At 45.3% G+C, this 16,544-nt stretch overlaps 1 protein-coding gene and 1 long non-coding RNA gene across 10 annotated transcripts in view; one reads left to right on the forward strand and one right to left on the reverse strand.

Annotated features, from left to right (window-relative positions):
- LOC121041328 (uncharacterized) overlaps positions 1–10,695 on the forward strand; it is a 33,190-nt gene extending 22,495 nt beyond the window's left edge. For all 4 annotated transcript variants that reach the window (XR_005795684.1, XR_005795687.1, XR_005795686.1 and 1 more), the window contains one exon: positions 9,968–10,695. This is a non-coding gene — a long non-coding RNA (uncharacterized LOC121041328). The remainder of the gene's footprint in view (positions 1–9,967) is intronic.
- Positions 1–16,544, reverse strand: part of ITPR1 (inositol 1,4,5-trisphosphate receptor type 1) — a 329,757-nt gene that overhangs the window by 18,635 nt on the left and 294,578 nt on the right. For all 6 annotated transcript variants that reach the window (XM_040492113.1, XM_040492112.1, XM_040492110.1 and 3 more), the window contains 5 exons: positions 14,075–14,270; positions 12,646–12,738; positions 11,303–11,442; positions 10,575–10,740; positions 7,490–7,650 (listed from right to left, as the gene is read on the reverse strand). In XM_040492113.1, the coding sequence (XP_040348047.1) occupies positions 7,490–7,650; positions 10,575–10,740; positions 11,303–11,442; positions 12,646–12,738; positions 14,075–14,270 (756 nt within the window). The remainder of the gene's footprint in view (positions 1–7,489; positions 7,651–10,574; positions 10,741–11,302; positions 11,443–12,645; positions 12,739–14,074; positions 14,271–16,544) is intronic.

Genomic DNA, 16,544 nt, shown 5'->3' on the forward strand with positions numbered 1-16,544 from the left:
ACTGCACATCTGCACGAAAGCACAGGGTTTCCATGTCACTCAATCACCAGCCAGGACATGCCCGCCTGGCACGCGATGAGGCAGGTGGTTGTGGGGAGGTGGGTGCACAGCCTGCTGACCTCTTCTGGCACTGTACTCTCAGTCCTGGCTACTATGGACTCCCCATTTCTCATTGCCTTGAGCTGAGACCCTTCGGGTTGACGTTTACGTTCACTTTTCTGCTCACAAGACCACTACCAGCATTCCCTCCTTGCAGACGGACTCGCTCTTATCTGATTATGAAACACAAGTAATTCCTGGTTTCCATTTCTGTCCCGAGTTATTTCCTTTCGTCCCTTCACGGAGCTCCTCGGGCAGAAAGCTGCTGCCCTCACTTCGCCAAGTGCCCGCCTGCAGATTTTCTAGCACCAAGGCTCTCTCTTGGGTCAAGAAAGGTGCAAGACTTGGGTCATTTCCCCTCTTAAAAGAAGTCGGTGACATGTAGGTAATTCAGTTCCTATTCTGATCTTTTGCCCTTGTTAACACACTGCTTTCTGACGTGCTTGCTTCCTGTGTCTTCTTAGCTAATACAGATCAACATGATCTGCTAAGGCCAGATGCCCTATGGCTTTGAATCTTCTTACAGTATTTCCTCATCGATGTTTAGTAGTGCTTTATTTGCTAAGAGAATTTCTTTGCTTGGAAAATTTAACTGGAGGTATTTTCTAGCAAAAACATCTCCCTCTTACATGTTTTTTTAAGAGTTTATTTCTTTATTTTGAGAGAGAAGAACAGACAGAGCATGTGATCGTGGGAACAAGTGGGGAAGGGGCAGAGGGAGAGAAAGAATCCTAAGCAGGCTCTGTGCGGTCAGCATGTTGTTCCACACGGATCTTGATCTCATGAATCATGACATATGACCTGAGACTAAATCAAGGGTCGGATGCTTAACTGACTGAGCCACCTCCTACATAGTTTTTTGATGCAAATTGAAAAGGGCTTTCAGCAAAGCATTTTCCAGGAATGGTGGCTCCTGGACTCTCTCCCCTTATGTGAAAGAAGGCACTATTTTCTAACAGCATTTCACCAGCTGCCATGACACTACTTTTGATTTAGAAGATTGTTTCTTTGCTTTTATATCCCCATACAACTAGTTTCTGAAGAGGTCAAGTGAATTAATACAAGCTGGAACAAATTGAGAAATCTCTAGTGGAATAGTGTGTGAAAGCATGCGTGGGGAAGGGAAGGAGGAAGACAGAGAGAGAGGAAGAGGGAGGGAGGGAGGGAGAGCGTGGTCTGTTTTCACTATGAGAAAAAGTCAGCACCAGGCTTAAAGGATGATGGATCAGACACACTAATTATCAGGGAGTTCTAACCATTCAGATGAGTCACTCGGGTGTGGAAGCCCATCTGTCTATGGTTCTGGTGAATTTTCCTTACCCTTACCTTAGACACCTCTCCCCCCTCAAATAATGGCCACAAAAGGAACGAGCATTCCCTGTTCCAGGCTCAGGTGAGGGTAAGGAGGTTCATCAGATTTTACCGAGTTAGAATTAACACGTAATTTCAGATACACCCTTCGTAAGAGTTGGCTCTGCCTTTCCTGAACTCCCGTCATTCCTATAACCCCTGTAGTATTCGACTCAAGGGGGTTCCCTAACTAGCTGTGCTGGCGGCAGCTCAGGGAATTAACACTCATCTACTGCACAGAGCTTCTATCTTGTTGATTTATGCGTTAGCCACTCAGCACTACCCAGGGGGTCAGTCTTCCTCACCCTTCTCCCTACCCCCAGTGGGGCCTTTGCTGGGCCTTGCCTCTTTTGAAGGTGGCTAATTCAGCACCACCCGGATGGAAGGAGGCCCTTGGGGGATGAGCCAGTCCAAGGCAGGAAAACCAGATTCAGCCTGACCAACAGCTGCAGGTTCTTGACACTGAGGGCTGCGTGTCAACGCAGAGGGAAACCACACTGTATATGCACAGGTCAGGACAGCCCCAGGGTGGGTTCTGTCAGCACCAGCCCTTTCTAGCAGGGTGACCCTGCAGAAGCTGCTCAACCTTTCTGGGCCCCAGTTTCCCATCTGTAAAATGGTAATGGTGCTATCTACAATGCTGTTATGGGGAGTAATTGGGATCATGTGTGCAAAGCATTTATTTCAGTACGTAATGATTAAACATGGCCTGTTATCAGAGTTATTATCCAGTCTGCCTTGTCACGGCAGAGCACAGCAGAGTCCACTCCTCTGGAAGCAGCCTTTCTCAGGACACTCAGGCTGTGGTAGGAGAAGGTTCTCCCCAGCTGGCCCGGTGGTCAGTTAACATGCCATATGGGAGAAGAGAAGGGTCAGGAGCAGCTCCAGGTAGCAGGGGATGTTGAAATCAGACCCACAGCATTCTCTCTTATCACCCTGCAATTCACTCAAAAACACAACTCTGAAAGTAGAACTTATTTTTGAAGGTAGAATTCCAAGTACAGAGGGGAAATCTAGATTTCATTAATAAAATCTGTACTTGTATAGTTTAAGTTAGAGTTTGGTCTTTACCAATCTTCGTTCTTAATATTCCTGGAGTTTCTAACTTTCAGGAATAACTTATTCTGCTTAACAAAGTAAGCACTGGCTTTTCTCCTGAGGTTGACTGTCACAGAAAATTGGGCTGCTGCATCTTTGCTGGGAATCATATATATGATCTTTTATGTACGACATGCCCAATGTGCAGTATTTAAATTCCTTCAGGCAAAGATACAACTAGTTTACCACTTATCCAGGTTAAATATATCTGAGTGTGTCATTATCTATGGACTAACAAATTCTCATTTCAGTCAGCAGTGGATACAAATCAAAGAATGTTGAATTACTGAAAAAGAGCGTGTGCTACAGGAGCGCCTGAGTGGCTCGGTGGGTTAAGCGTCTGACTTTGGCTGAGGTCATGATCCCATAGGTTCATGAGCTTGAGCCCTACGTCGGACTCTGTGCTGACAGCTCAGAGCCTGGAGCCTGCTTTGGAGACTGTGTCTCCCTCTTTCTCTGCCCTTCCCTGGCTAGTGCTCTCTCTCTCAAAAATAACTAAACCTTAAAAAAAAAAAATTTTAAAAAGTGTGCAACATAAATTACTGTGAAAATTTAAATGCAGCTCAGGGCTAATAAAACTGCTTATCATAAAAGGCTATCACTAAAACTCCACATGGTAGCACAAAAATCAAGTTCCTATGGGGAGAGGAAGGAAACTCGGTTTTTTCTCTTGCTTTGAACTGCCAGGGCTGAGTGAGGTCATTCCGTAGTCACATTTCTCTGAAAGTACAGCTCTGTCTGGGGCCTGAGTCAACGAATCTGAGACTGCATCTCCAGAAGGAGTGATACTGGGCGATCCGTACAGAGTCACAGGGGAGGCCTCGCTTCCCCTCTGAGGCGCTGGTTACAGCCCACCTCCCATCACGTGTGTGGAGTTGAGGGACGAATCCACCAGGGAGCCAAGTCCAGTCGTGACAGAACCGTTGGGATACAGAACTCAGGGGCCACTCCCCAAGTTACCTGAACCCCTGGTCCTGGGCTGTGAATGTGAGTGGAGGACACCTCTAGACACACAGATTGTGTGTTTAGTCACAAGTATGGAGGCCAGTTCGATGGAGAACGAATGCTACTGTTAACTTTGTCCTATCTCAACATTTAACAGCACTTAAGATGTTAAATTTAAGAGCCATGAAGAAGCCGGAATTTTCCATGGGAGGAACTTCTTGGAGTCAGGATGCCCATTCTGACTTTTCTAAGCAACAGTGTGCCAACAGCCAAGACATCTTACACAGTTGTGGAAGTGTAGGACGCGATGCTTGCGTCAGCTCTCTGTCAGCACTGCACTCTGTTTCCCTGCTGACTGCTCTGTCCGTCCATCTGGCCCTTCTGTCATCCACCCCCGGGTTCCCCACATTCATCTCATTCCCACCACCCAGTGGACCTGTGAGGTGGTATTAACCCCACTTACAGACAGTAACTCAGGTCAGGGAAGTCCTCTGACTTCCTGGAGCGACATGGCTAGGAAGGAGCAGAGAAAGATCTCACATCTTGGATTCTCGGCCTCCAAATCCAATGCTTAGGGAGGAAGGACTTCATGGGAGGCGTCAGCCTGGCCTTGGCTCTGCCAGGGATAGCCTCATCTCTACTGAAAGGAGAGAGGGCAAGGAGAGAGGAGAGAATATACAATCTTCTCTTCTGTTCAGACGAGAGTTAATTTGTGGGTGAACATGTGGGTGCTGAGTCCTCTACCGTGATCTTCACACGCTCCTTCTTTCCCTCCTGAGATGGCAAGAAACACAGTGTTTCCTTGTTTTTTGAGATGAAAACCTATTCGCCCGCCCTGACACCCCTGTCGGCAGGGAGCTGTTTTCAGGGCAGCTGTGAAGCTCCTCCCCCTCCGCACTGACCACCTGGGGCCTCTTCTGCTCCAGGCTTCTGGGTTGTCTACAGGCAGCTGGTACTTCACAGTTCTTAATGAGTCTCTGGGATCTTAATTCATGAGCTGAGGGAGAGCTAAAGACCCCCGGCCTCCAGCCAGTGGGCTAGAGGTGGTTTTCCTGAGAAACCCAAGTCCCAGAAGAGCCTGTCTCACTGAGATCTTTTGGGACATGAAGTAAGTGAAAGAGTAGGTGAGCGGCCAGCTGACTCTTTCTTCCGTCTCTGACATGGTTAGCTGCCCTTCTCTCCCCTTGATCCCGGAGTAACAGAGGTGGCTTCTCAGAGAGATCACCTGGCTTTTCCTCCCTGGGTGGAGGGCAGGATGCCTGCCCCCTCAGGGGGAATGTTCAGAGGACCTCCTCTCCTGGCTGTGGCTGCCCTGCAGGGTATGACTGAATGGGTCCACCACGTAGGCATGCCCCTCGCAGCTCTGAGTTCCCACGGACTTCCAGCTGAACACCCCCAGGACCCAACCTCCTGTGGCCAGTGTTCTCTGGGGGAGTCCCTAGCAGGGATGCGTGCAACCTTAACACTAGGCACCACTGAAAATGGTGTCGGCAAAACGCACTGCCTTTCAGCCAGTGGATCTAACGCTTTCCTGAGCCCTCGCTAAGGGCACAAAACGTCTGGTTCCTCAGCAACTCTGACATTTCAGAGTTAACAATCTTTTGATGCTACATATTTTTAGGTCTTTTGACAAGAAGTTCTTGTACAATTTAAGAATGATGTGGATGAGGAAAGCACACTGAATGCTGGATTTTTTCAAAGCATGGCCAAGCAGTAGGCTCTGAGCAGGCTGGGTGGTGACTTCCGGCACTTAATCCTCACCAGGTGACGGCTCACAAGGCCCCTTTACGTGATTGAGACAGAAACCTAAAAGTGCACCAGAATCTTCTCTGACTGTAAAGTAAGGGGATTAACAGAAAACTTTAAAACTGGCCCCTAAAGATTTAAAGATAGGACACAAACACTTCTGAGAGAAGCACACAAAGTGAGGGAGAAAAAGAATGCGGAAAAGGGTAAAAACTAGAGGTGCTCTCCTCTCTGCGTTACAGGACTTAATGCAAATGAAGTGACTTATGTGTGTGTATGCAGACCAGTCTCTGTCAGCATCATGCTTACAGAATGTCTTCGTTTGGCAACATCAACAACTTCAGGAAAAGAAAGGCGCTGAGAACTTTTTCAGTTGATGTGTCCTGACCCTGGAGACCTAATGGGAAATCTGCACTGGCGACCATCAGAATTCCTAACCTTAAAAACCAGTCCCGTCCCAGGCCAGCCCAGTGCTGCCGGCTCCCTCCTCGTCTACTGTCTAGCGTGGCTGTGGTCCGGTCCCCGATCCCTGGTTGCCTCCTTCTGGGCAAGCTACCTAACCCTGAGCGTGGCTTTCATCTGTAAGAGAGAACATCTATTGACCGCATTCTGGAACTCGCATCTTTTTCTCATTCTCTATGTTTTTTTTTTTTTCTCCCCTCCCCCACCTCTGCTAATTGGTGACTCTCTCTTTCAAAACCCCTTAAAAGTCATCTCCTCTGTCAAGCCTCATCGATTTCTCTTGGAGAGAATCTCCAAGTTCTCTCGGATTGGTTCCCCACTTAAGGTAAATTTAATTACAAACACAGTAAAATATGTGAAAGAGCTTTACAAGCCAGAAAATGCTAAATGCTTACAGAGTATTAGGAATACCTGTCCTTAGCACCCACATCACCAGTTTAGAGGATCATTTCTCAAATCAGCATCTGTTTTGTCTCTTCAGTTAGGTTCTCACTACTCCAAGCATGACCCGCCAACCAGCAGCGTGGGCACCCCCCGGTAGCTTGCTGGAGCTGCCCCACCTCAAGTCCTGACAGTGCCTGCTGAATCACAATCAAAACTCTGAACCTGTCTCAGATGATTTGTATGTACACTGAGTTTCAGAAGCATGGCATTAGACTTTAAGGACCTCAAAGGTACAGACGGCACAGTATCCCCAGAAAGCCTTCCAGAACCCAGAGTCCTTTGAGCTGGTGTCAAATGGGGGTTTTCAAGACTATTACCATGTGACTGCTGACCTGCCAGCAAGAAAAGAACGAACCCGGCTGCATCTGCTGCATACAATGGTATTTATACGAACACACATCACCTGAGATTTCTTTAGATAAAAAGCTAAAAACACTGCATAAAAAACACAGAAGGGTTCATTTAGGATAACTCATTATCGGGCTGAGTGCTTAAGTCCTTGGCAACTGGAAGGAGAGTCAACGTACTGTGTAGTCTTTCTTACGAGCTAACGGCTCCCTCTCCCCCAAGTGAGCTAGTGCAAATCACAAAGGCTCCCCAGACTTCACAGATCATGCCTCCTCATTTTACCGAGGCCCCTGAACGTTTTAACGAAGTTCAGAAACCACACGTATGAAAGGACAGCTGGCCTGGGACTCTTATGGCACACGTCTCGTGCCTCCAGAAAGCCCTGACTGAGAAGAGTGCTCTGGAAACTGCAGCAGCTCCCCCTCCTCCCAGGACATGGCGGTCACGCTCCCCAACAGCAACAAGATTAATTTGGGATTCCAGTTCCTCTGTCATATGATCCCTTTATGATGATTAGCGAAGCATCTCCCAGAAAGGGTAGGCCGAGGCCAAACAAACCAAGCTGAATTACAATGACTGATCATTTTTAAAAGCTATCTCTTAGGGACAGGTCTTATTTAAGGAGAAAACAGAAAAGCAGCCATAATGAAGAGAAGAGGCTGAGTACACAGAGATGGGAAATCAGGCTACAGAGTTAGATCTAGGTGAAAACTCCAGTCCCAGTTAGGTGGCTGTGCATGAACCTCTTAGAGCCTCACCGTTTCCTCCTTTAAAGTGTAGATGATACCACCTGCCCGGTGCTTCTGAAGTTCACTTGAGAGGACGCACAGAGTTCTAGAGTTTAATAGCTGAACTATGATAAGAGCCCATTAAGCGTGAGATGTTATTTTCCTGCCGTGTGACCTGCCCGCTGGCTCCCAGCACCAGGCCGTGAGCCGCGAGGACAGACCTGCTGTCTGGCCCCAGTGCGAGCTGCCTCCAGGAGCTTCCTGCTCACCTTGATCATTTCTGCCACATAACTCTCGGGCCCGGTGTACTCTGTAGAGTCCTTCACTTTCACCAGCACGATGAAGCACAGATAGTGCCACATGTTGTGTTCTTCCTTGATGTGCTCTTCAAAGGTGACAGTCTTGTTGTCAAACTTGTCTCTTTCCAAGCCTAAGGAGAGACAGAAAGCCCCCGGCCCCAAGTGAGCAGCCATGGTCTAGAAAAATCTGTGAGAGAACTGTCCAGAGAGGAGTCTGTGGTTCCAGCTCCCATCTTGGTGAAGAATTGGATTCTGTTGGCCTTCTACATGCATTCCCTTTTACATCACAGCAGGAAAGACACAGGATGTGAGAGAGATGGACTTCGGTCTGTGTCCCACCTCTGCCCCTTACCGGTCACTGTTTAGTCTCCACGTGCCTCAGTTGCTCCATCAGGGTACAGGGCACTGCCGTCTGCGTTCTAGGAGTGCTCAGGCTTAAATGAGCACAGGTGTGACCTGCTCATGCATAGCAGGCAACTGGTGAATGTGAGGTCCCTTCTCCCAGGGAGATGCCAAAATGTACACATGTTAAAAGGTTTTTGAAGAGACAGAATGAGGACAAAAAGAACTTTAAGCACATTTTGAACTCTAGCTGGTAAGTTTGTTTTGCAGAGGTCTGGGTGAGCAATTGTGAGACTAGTTTCTGTATAGTCTTGGATCGATCAAAGAACTATGTGGTATATCATGGGAGCCAGATTTCTCACTGTCAAAGAAGAGAGCACAAATATGGAAAGGGAGAAAGATAAACACCGTAACGCTGAATTGGAATTAGAGCTATGGGTATGAACTCATCCTTTTTCATATGTACATAAAATAGATACAGAAGTGTGTCGATACATATGTATGTGTATACAAACATCCAGGTGTATGCATTTACATGTGTACTCCTCATCTGCACCCTAATAACCCTTCTGGGGTCTGGCAGTGGCACTCCAGCAGGAATGAGCACACCTAGATCCCAGATCTTCTAGATTTTAGCTTCCAAATACCATTCTCTGCTAAAAAGAACCAGGACTTTTTGGAGAAATGGGTGATACCAGGGCTGGGTCAGGGAAGTACAAGTTAAGCTTGAAATGAACAGCTCATGGAACTAAAAATGTAAGGAAAGTACATAAAAAATTATGGTGCCATGGTAAAACAGAAACCACACTGAAGGGCCTCTCGTTGGACAAATCTGGGGAAATCTGATTATTAAAGCAAATAATGATATTGAAGGATTATAATCCATTGGAATAAATAAAAATATAGGAATCCATGTTGTTACAAATCCAAAAGCACTTACACATATATAGTATACATACATAATGAGAAGAGAGAGTTTTTATTTAAAAGAACAAGCCAGTTAACAAAGGCAAAAATAGTAAAATGAGAAAATCATCATTGGAGAGCCATCCTAATAAAAGACTCGGGCAGAAATCATTAGTGGACATTAAAGCTACTGGATTAATGTTTAATTTGAGGGATGGTGGGGTATTTACATGATCTCAAAGTATCTCCCCATAAAATGTTTCTTAATTACAAAGAGATAAAAACCTAACTTAGTGGAAAAACCTGGCAATTATCACCTTAACCTAGTGATCAGAGTTCATGTCACTGGTTATGAGTGGGCATCTCATGCCTCCTGAAATGATGCACTGAGGAGAAAAAAAACAGATTTCTTTGATGTTCCTATAAAAAAATGCATACCCCACTTCTATTGTGAGGAAACATCAGAGAAACCAAAACCAAGGGACATTCTACACAATAAATGACCAAACTCTTAAAAAATGTCAATGGAGGCTAATGAGCCGTGACAAGTGAATGCAATGACGTGACCTGGGCTTTCATTTGCTGTACAGGACATTTCTGGGATAAAGGGTGAAATCTGAATAGGGTCTGGAGATTGAGTGATAACATGGTATCTTTGTTAATTTCCTAATTTTGATAACTATGCTGCGTGTGTGTGTGTGTGTGTGTGTGTGTGTGTGTGTGTGCGCGTGTGTGTCTGTGTGTATATATACAGCTTACAATTTAGGAAATATATATTGAAATATTTAGGGATAAAGATACATCATGCCAGCCAATCTCTGACTTTTCGGAAAAACTATGAGTAAAGCAGATTAGGTAAATTATTACTATTTGGGGAGTCTGGTTAACGAGTATATAGAAATTCTTTGTACTGCTCTAATCACTTTTCTGTAACTCTGGAATTATTTCAAAACAAAAGGCTTTAAGTGGTTTTCAGGGGGCAAAAAGCAAAGATTTAAGTTTTGAAATGGAAAATGCTCATTTTGTGAGCATCTGTACCAATAGGAAATTTATATATTCAGTAACTATATTATGAATAATCCTGAAATGACTACTCAGCTCCCAGATCCCTACATGATTAGTTTACATTTACATATACTTTTCTGCAGTTATAGTGACAATGGTTTCTTGGGTATCCCCTGTACCTCTCTTCTGTTGCAGTTTACTGCTCATCATCGAGCACCTACAATGTGCAGGTTCTGTGCTAGCTGTGTTACATAAACTGACTCTCGTAGCCCCACAATAATGCAAAGAAGTACATATTATTGCATCCATTTCACAGATGAGCAGTTCAAGTTCAGAGAACTGAAGGGACTATACCATGATTACACCACTACTAAGTTGCAGTAACTTAATCAGAACCCAGGTCTGACTCCTGACACCTTCACCATACACTCTAAGAGGAATATTCTTTCACTTAATGCCTGATACTATCTGCAGTGAAGACATCCACAGGCCGGAACCGGACGAAGATCTCCATTCTGGTTACTTAGGACGGGACCAGGAGATGCTCGGCAGCCCAACAAACACAAGACTATAAGCCATGTTCATTTCCGATCCTGTGCGATCACATCCCCGCCAACCCACACTTCGTTCCTTAAAACAAACTGGCACAGGCAATCCCTACAGGGAATTGACGGGCACTCCAAACACTGCCCGGCAGAGGCAGAACCGAAGTCCACCCGACGCCAAGGCCAGAGATGCTAGAGCAGGAGGGCAGCGCCTCTCCCACAGAGGCTTCCCTGCTGAGGCTGGCTGCCACACTCACCACAGATAAAGCACGTGGTCTTTAAGATCTCCTCTTTCTTCTGCTTTTCACTCCTCAGGTCAGCAAAGGTGTCAATGATGACCCCGAAAATCAGATTAAGGACGATGATGATGACCATGAAGAAGAACAAGAGGTCATAGATTACTCTGGCAGCAAAGAGGGGCTCCTGGAAAAGAGGCGTCGCCATCAGCAACGTGACCCACCGTCCTCTGGCCCAGAGAGCTCAGGGTAGAAGGAGGAGGACTTGACGCGCCCGACATTCAGGGCTCACCCTCACCCTATTGGTCTGCTCTGTCACAAGTTAAATTGGGCATCAAACTTGAAAAGTCACAACTGTGTCCCTTTTCAAGCCCTTTGCCCAGACTGTCGGTTCTGCAAGTGTTGTGTGGCATGTGCACAAGAACAGCTTCCTGGGATCTAAGGTGTCTGGGAGATGTGCTCAGGCAGGCCAGACCCAGCCCTGCACGAACATTTCAGTACGTGGAGTGGGCGGGGCTTTCCACAAGGAGGGTTTCCCTGCACCCTGATACTAAGGCCATGGATGGAGGGGAGAGAAGCCTCAACTGGCCAGTCCTGCACGTCTCCTCATCACTACTCCAGCTCTGCCTCTGTCTTCAGTTTCCATGCAAGCTCTCTGCGTGCTGCTCCCCACCCCCACCCAGCTCTGCCTTCCCTTCGGGATCCAGCCACCTCCCCCCACCTCTGCCTTCCCGTCAGGATCCAGCTACCTCTTTGGATGGTTTCCTGAGCACGTCTCCTACTCCGCCCCCGCTCCTCAGCCCGTGACTCAGCACCGTGACAATGCACATCAGAAGTGTCTCACACGTGTGCTCCTTGTCTTGCTCCGTCTCTTCTGTGAGGACCAGCTCTATGAATGTGGTAAGAAACAACAGATTTACAGCATGTGGGAAAAGACGTACCATGATTTTGACACTGTCTTTCCTGAATGCCATCTTGCCAGCTGACAGACACATGGGAACAAGAAAGAGTAAAACTAAGGAATCAGGTATCAAATACTTTCTTTCAAATATCTGAGGTTACCTGGGGGCAATTCTGTTTTCATCACCAACCCCTGCTAGTTTCTCAAGCCAAGTCACAAGTGCCCTTCCCTATATTAAATCTGTAATATTCCCTATCCTTCTCAGATTTTAAACTCCAGTCCCAGCTCAGAACAGGTGTTTGACCTTAGATAAGTTGCTTAATACTCTGAGTCACGAGCATCTTGTCTCTCAGCTGAGGGTAATCCCATAGGACCCAAGCTCCTCACTGGCTAAACCCAGCAACGTTTTACAGCAGGTCCTCTAGATAAATCACTTTATATTGGACGCTGTCCATTCATTCTTCATCATTTTGGGAAAAAGAACCATGTCTTGCTGCCTATCTTGTTCTTTTCTCCAGTTGCAGTGATAATGGTCTTGCTAAAAACACAGATCACTCCTGGCTTTCAACAACTTCCATTCATCCTTTGGATGTAGTTTAACCTTCTTAGCCTAACATGTAAGATCCTTCATGATCTGGCCTACTGATGACCCATCTGGCTTCATTTCTTACTACTACTCTTCCTCATGATCATTGTATCCCTCAACATGGTATATTCTACCTCAAAGTCTTTGGACACCTTATTCCCTTTAACTGGAACACTCACTCCTCCTCCTCTGTCCAAGATTTTACCATTTTAGTTTAGCTATCACCTCCTTGGGGATTCTCTTACTCCAGTATTAGGCTGGGTGCCTCTTTTCTGTATTCTGTCCTTGTTCCTAGCATTAGCATACTCTCCAGTCATCAGCAAGGTGCCTGCCTGGCTGCCTACCCCACTACACTGGTGTATCTTAGAGTATAGCACAGTCCCTGGCAACTAGAGGGCACCCAGGAAATAGTGGCTGAATCAATCAAGCAGGTATTAGACCTTCTTCCCTTTCATCTCCCTCCTCTCTCCCAGTCTTTACTCTTTGCTATTGGCCTTACTTCTCAAGAGTAACTCTGCTTCCATCTGCTTCCAATGTCATGTGCGCCATCTAAGCTTCAAGAGGGGCCTGTCACTAATACGGGGCTTAAGGCTACACGTTCCTACCTTCTTTGGGTGCAGGAGAGGAACAGTTCTCCCCAGTCTCCACCCTACACACGTCAGAATACAGGAACTCGCTTGCCAAACTCTCTCCGGCTTCTGGGAGAGAGAGGAAATTTTATGATGAACAATCTGGCAGCATATGGTTAAAATGTTTGAAGTCCCCAATTCACGGCTGATTAAACAATTCTTTACATAAATAACACCCTACATTCCTGCATATAAATTCAAGGCAGAGATGCAATTTACACTTTCATTTGGTGATCTGGATGGGAAAGAAGCCAGAAATGTCAATTCCTGTAGGCTTACTAGAAATATCGCACTTAAATAGCACCTCTCCAACTTTAAAGACACACAGCTGAAACTCTTCGACAAATACTACTGAGCGTACAGACTCCAGCAAGATTTACACCAAGTCTGCACAGAAAGCATCAGCAGGCATGAGCGGAAATCCAAGGTCCAGACCAGTTTAGTTCAGAACCCTAAGATGGTTGGCAGGAAATTTCAGTCAGTGTCAACTTGGAATCTGGAATTACATGCCAAGAATGCAGCATTTAGAAAAAGGCTGCCTGGCGCAGCCAGTGATAATAATTCTACTTTGTTCCTTGGATTCAGGGCCTCTGGTTACCTGATAAAAAACCAGTAACATTTCACTTAACGGTGTTAAAATATTGTGATTGACACAAAGGAAGACTTGGGTATCACTCACTCAAGTATATAATCATTTTATTTCATTCTCAAAACTGTTCTTGCTCTATATAAAAATAATACACATTGTCAAACTTGTATATAGTAAACAAGCCCCAGAGACAGCCACTGCTGGGGGGGGGGGTGTATATTCTTCCATATTTTAAAGGACGTATGTGAGCTTTTAATTTTTAAAAATATATATGTGGATCCTATTATAGTTATTATTCTGCAGTTTCCCATATATTTGTGGGTGCTTTTCGTTGAAGGATTATAAAGATGTGTCCTAACTGTAGGGCAAGCCACCCCAGAGGACTGCAGTCTAATAAAACACTTGATGTTTAGACTGCTTCCAGTTTCCCAATGGAGTCAGCATCCTTCATACACATCATTTCTGCATGCACAGGCAGAAGGCTTTTCCTTTAAGGATCAATTCCTAGAAGTAGATTTACCAAGCCAGAGGGATGCACCCTCCTATCTTTCAACATATATGGTCAAACTGTTTTTGAATAAGTCCTATTAGTTTAAAATATGACTTTAGGCAATAAAGTAAGTGTAGGCTCTGGACACTCCCACTCAGCATTCGATATATCCTACCACCCTTTGAATAAAGCGACGACTAAGCCCTCTATTCAGAATTCATGCTCTCAGTGCTTACACTGCTAAAGTCCTCATTCTCTTTTAGTTCACTTACAATTAAGAAATATTTTTTTAACATTAAAAAAAAGATGAGAAGACTCAAACTCACCTGGAAGAGCTGTTTCATTGGGCAACCTGTCTACTTCCAAGATAAAATCATCTTTGAAGAAAAGATAGCCCACTATTGAGAACAGGTAAACCAGGATCAAAGCCAGAACTGCTGTCAAGATGATGGACCGGCCATTGCGAGTGACACTCTTAATGACATTAAGCAGAGTCTCTTCTCTGTATACCAAATCAAAAAGCTTTAAAAACAAAGAAGACAATGCGATGGTTTTAAGAAACCTCTATATTAGATGTATGTATGTAGATTACATATCTCATAATGACAACGTGATTTATAGAGAATTTACCCTTTTAACAACTCAGAAGCATTCTACTGTTTTCTTAACACTTCATACTTGCCTGTCTTAATGAAAACTGAGATAAGGGAAATAAGCATAGGAAAGGAAGGAGGGAACCAGTTGGAATTTCAAGAGTTACTCAGACAGTTTAGAGGAGCACCAGTTTAGAGGGAACAAATACAGGGTGGCACCAGTGAGTTTCAGCAAGCAAGGGAGAGGAAAGTGATGAGTGTGCATTCATGGAGTAGTTACTGAGCTTCTGCTAAGGGCCAGCCACTCTGGAAGCGGGAGTGGGCAAGCCCTGGTCCTTGTCCTCCCAGAGCTGAGAGCCTCAAGGAGAAGGCCACACCCAACCGGGCAGTGCAGGCAGTGGGCACTGTGGAGTTAAGAGGTGCAAATCTTAGTTTAACCACAGGACATCACAACAGCAGGCTAGGTTCTTTCTCCTTCCCTCTGAGCCTCTGTTTCCTCATGTGCAGACGGGAGGACAGAGAGTTGTAGTGAACAAGAGCTACGTGATGTATATACTGTGTACGGTACATCCCGTATGGCCAGCCTTACGTGCTGAGTGCCTCACGGTAAATGGTAATTATAATTTCCTGATGAAGGGACTAGGCCAAGGTCCCAAAGCTCATGGCAGGATCACTGGTGGTGGTAATACAAGAGGAAGTCTAAACCTTTCCCATTTCTCTAGTGGCAGGGCGAGGCAGAGATCCCCTGAAGTGCACTGTGGGTTCAGTCTAGGCTTGCCCTCTGCAAAGAGACTTCCTCTGTGCAAGAAGTTGGCCTGTAGGTACTTCTAGGTATGGGGGGACTGATGGGTTGTTTTTTCAGATATTTGGCTGGAGAAAGAATAAAGAGACATGGAGGAGAACTCTGTGGGCTAATTCTTGGACCTGTGGGCTAGTTTTAATCTGGCCTCTGTGCTGACATCGACTGCATTTTCTGAAGGTTTTGCCTCCACTTGGCTTTTGGGAATGACTGCACAGCCAAGTGAGTCAGGGGACAAGGGTTTCAATCCTCACTCTGCTTTTAATTTGCAGCAAGATGTTGGCGGAGCTCTGTAACCTCTCTGGACCTCAGTTTCCTCATCTGTAAAATCAGCGGAATGAAATAGCTGATCTCTGAGTCCCTTCCAATTTATAGCTTTACATCTGAGTTCATTTTCTGGTCAATTAGCCCTTCTGCCTCCATAACGCCAATCTGTGTCCTGAGACCTGCGTGAAGGACACTGGGTAAAGGAGCATAGTCAAAAGGAAGGAAGGAAGCAAGGAAGAGGTGTTTCATCAATTGAAGAGTACAAAAGGCTAATGTTGCTATTAACGTTGGTTAAATATTTTCCAACAAGCCGCTATGAAGCAGCAAGTGAGAGCAACTTCAGACAATCAACACATGACACTTGTTTTGGGGGGGCGGTAAGAACTCTAAGCTTATATAGCCACCAAGTTCTTGAAACGACAAGTGATTTTTTTTTTTCCTCACTCACCTATAACTTCTGGCTTTGAAACAATGGATATGCGTTACTTTATACAGGAAAAACTGTCTTCTAATTAGTGAATTACCCGTTTAATGAAGAAAACTTTGAAAACAGAGAAAAGCACACAGAAAACCAAAAATCACCAATAACTCCACCATCTATAGACATCGACTCAAGTTCTCTCCTTCTGCCTTTATTAGAAAAAATGTAATATATATAATATACCGTAATAGTGGCATACAGTCAGGCTCTTTCACCAAGCAATCACAAACATTTTCACGTCAAAAATAATCACCTAGAACGTCAGTATATGGAAAAACCACAGTTTACTTAACCGAAGTATTTACCTTTTTTTTAAAAAACAGTCAAGATGTTTTAAATTGCATGTCATTAAAAACAATGCTGTGATGCACATTCTGTACTTGCCTCTATACATACTTGTCCAGTTATTTCTTTTTGGAGAACTTCCAGAAAGGAAATCGTTGGGCCAAATGTTGTAACAGACTATGTCGCCCCATTGCGTTCCCAAAAGGCTGTACTGCATAGTCCATGCTGTCAGAGGCTGGTGCCTGCTGTTGCACACCCACATGAGACCTGAGCATGCTCATGCCTCTGAACCTTTCCATACATCAGAGGCATAGCTCAGGATCTCATTGCTGTTTTAACTAGCAGGTATTTGTTTAGCGTTGAGGATGAAC

The sequence above is a fragment of the Herpailurus yagouaroundi genome, unplaced genomic scaffold, assembly GCF_014898765.1.
Source record: "Herpailurus yagouaroundi ecotype Mexico unplaced genomic scaffold, PumYag 183, whole genome shotgun sequence".
NCBI classification, from domain to species: Eukaryota; Metazoa; Chordata; class Mammalia; order Carnivora; family Felidae; genus Herpailurus; species Herpailurus yagouaroundi.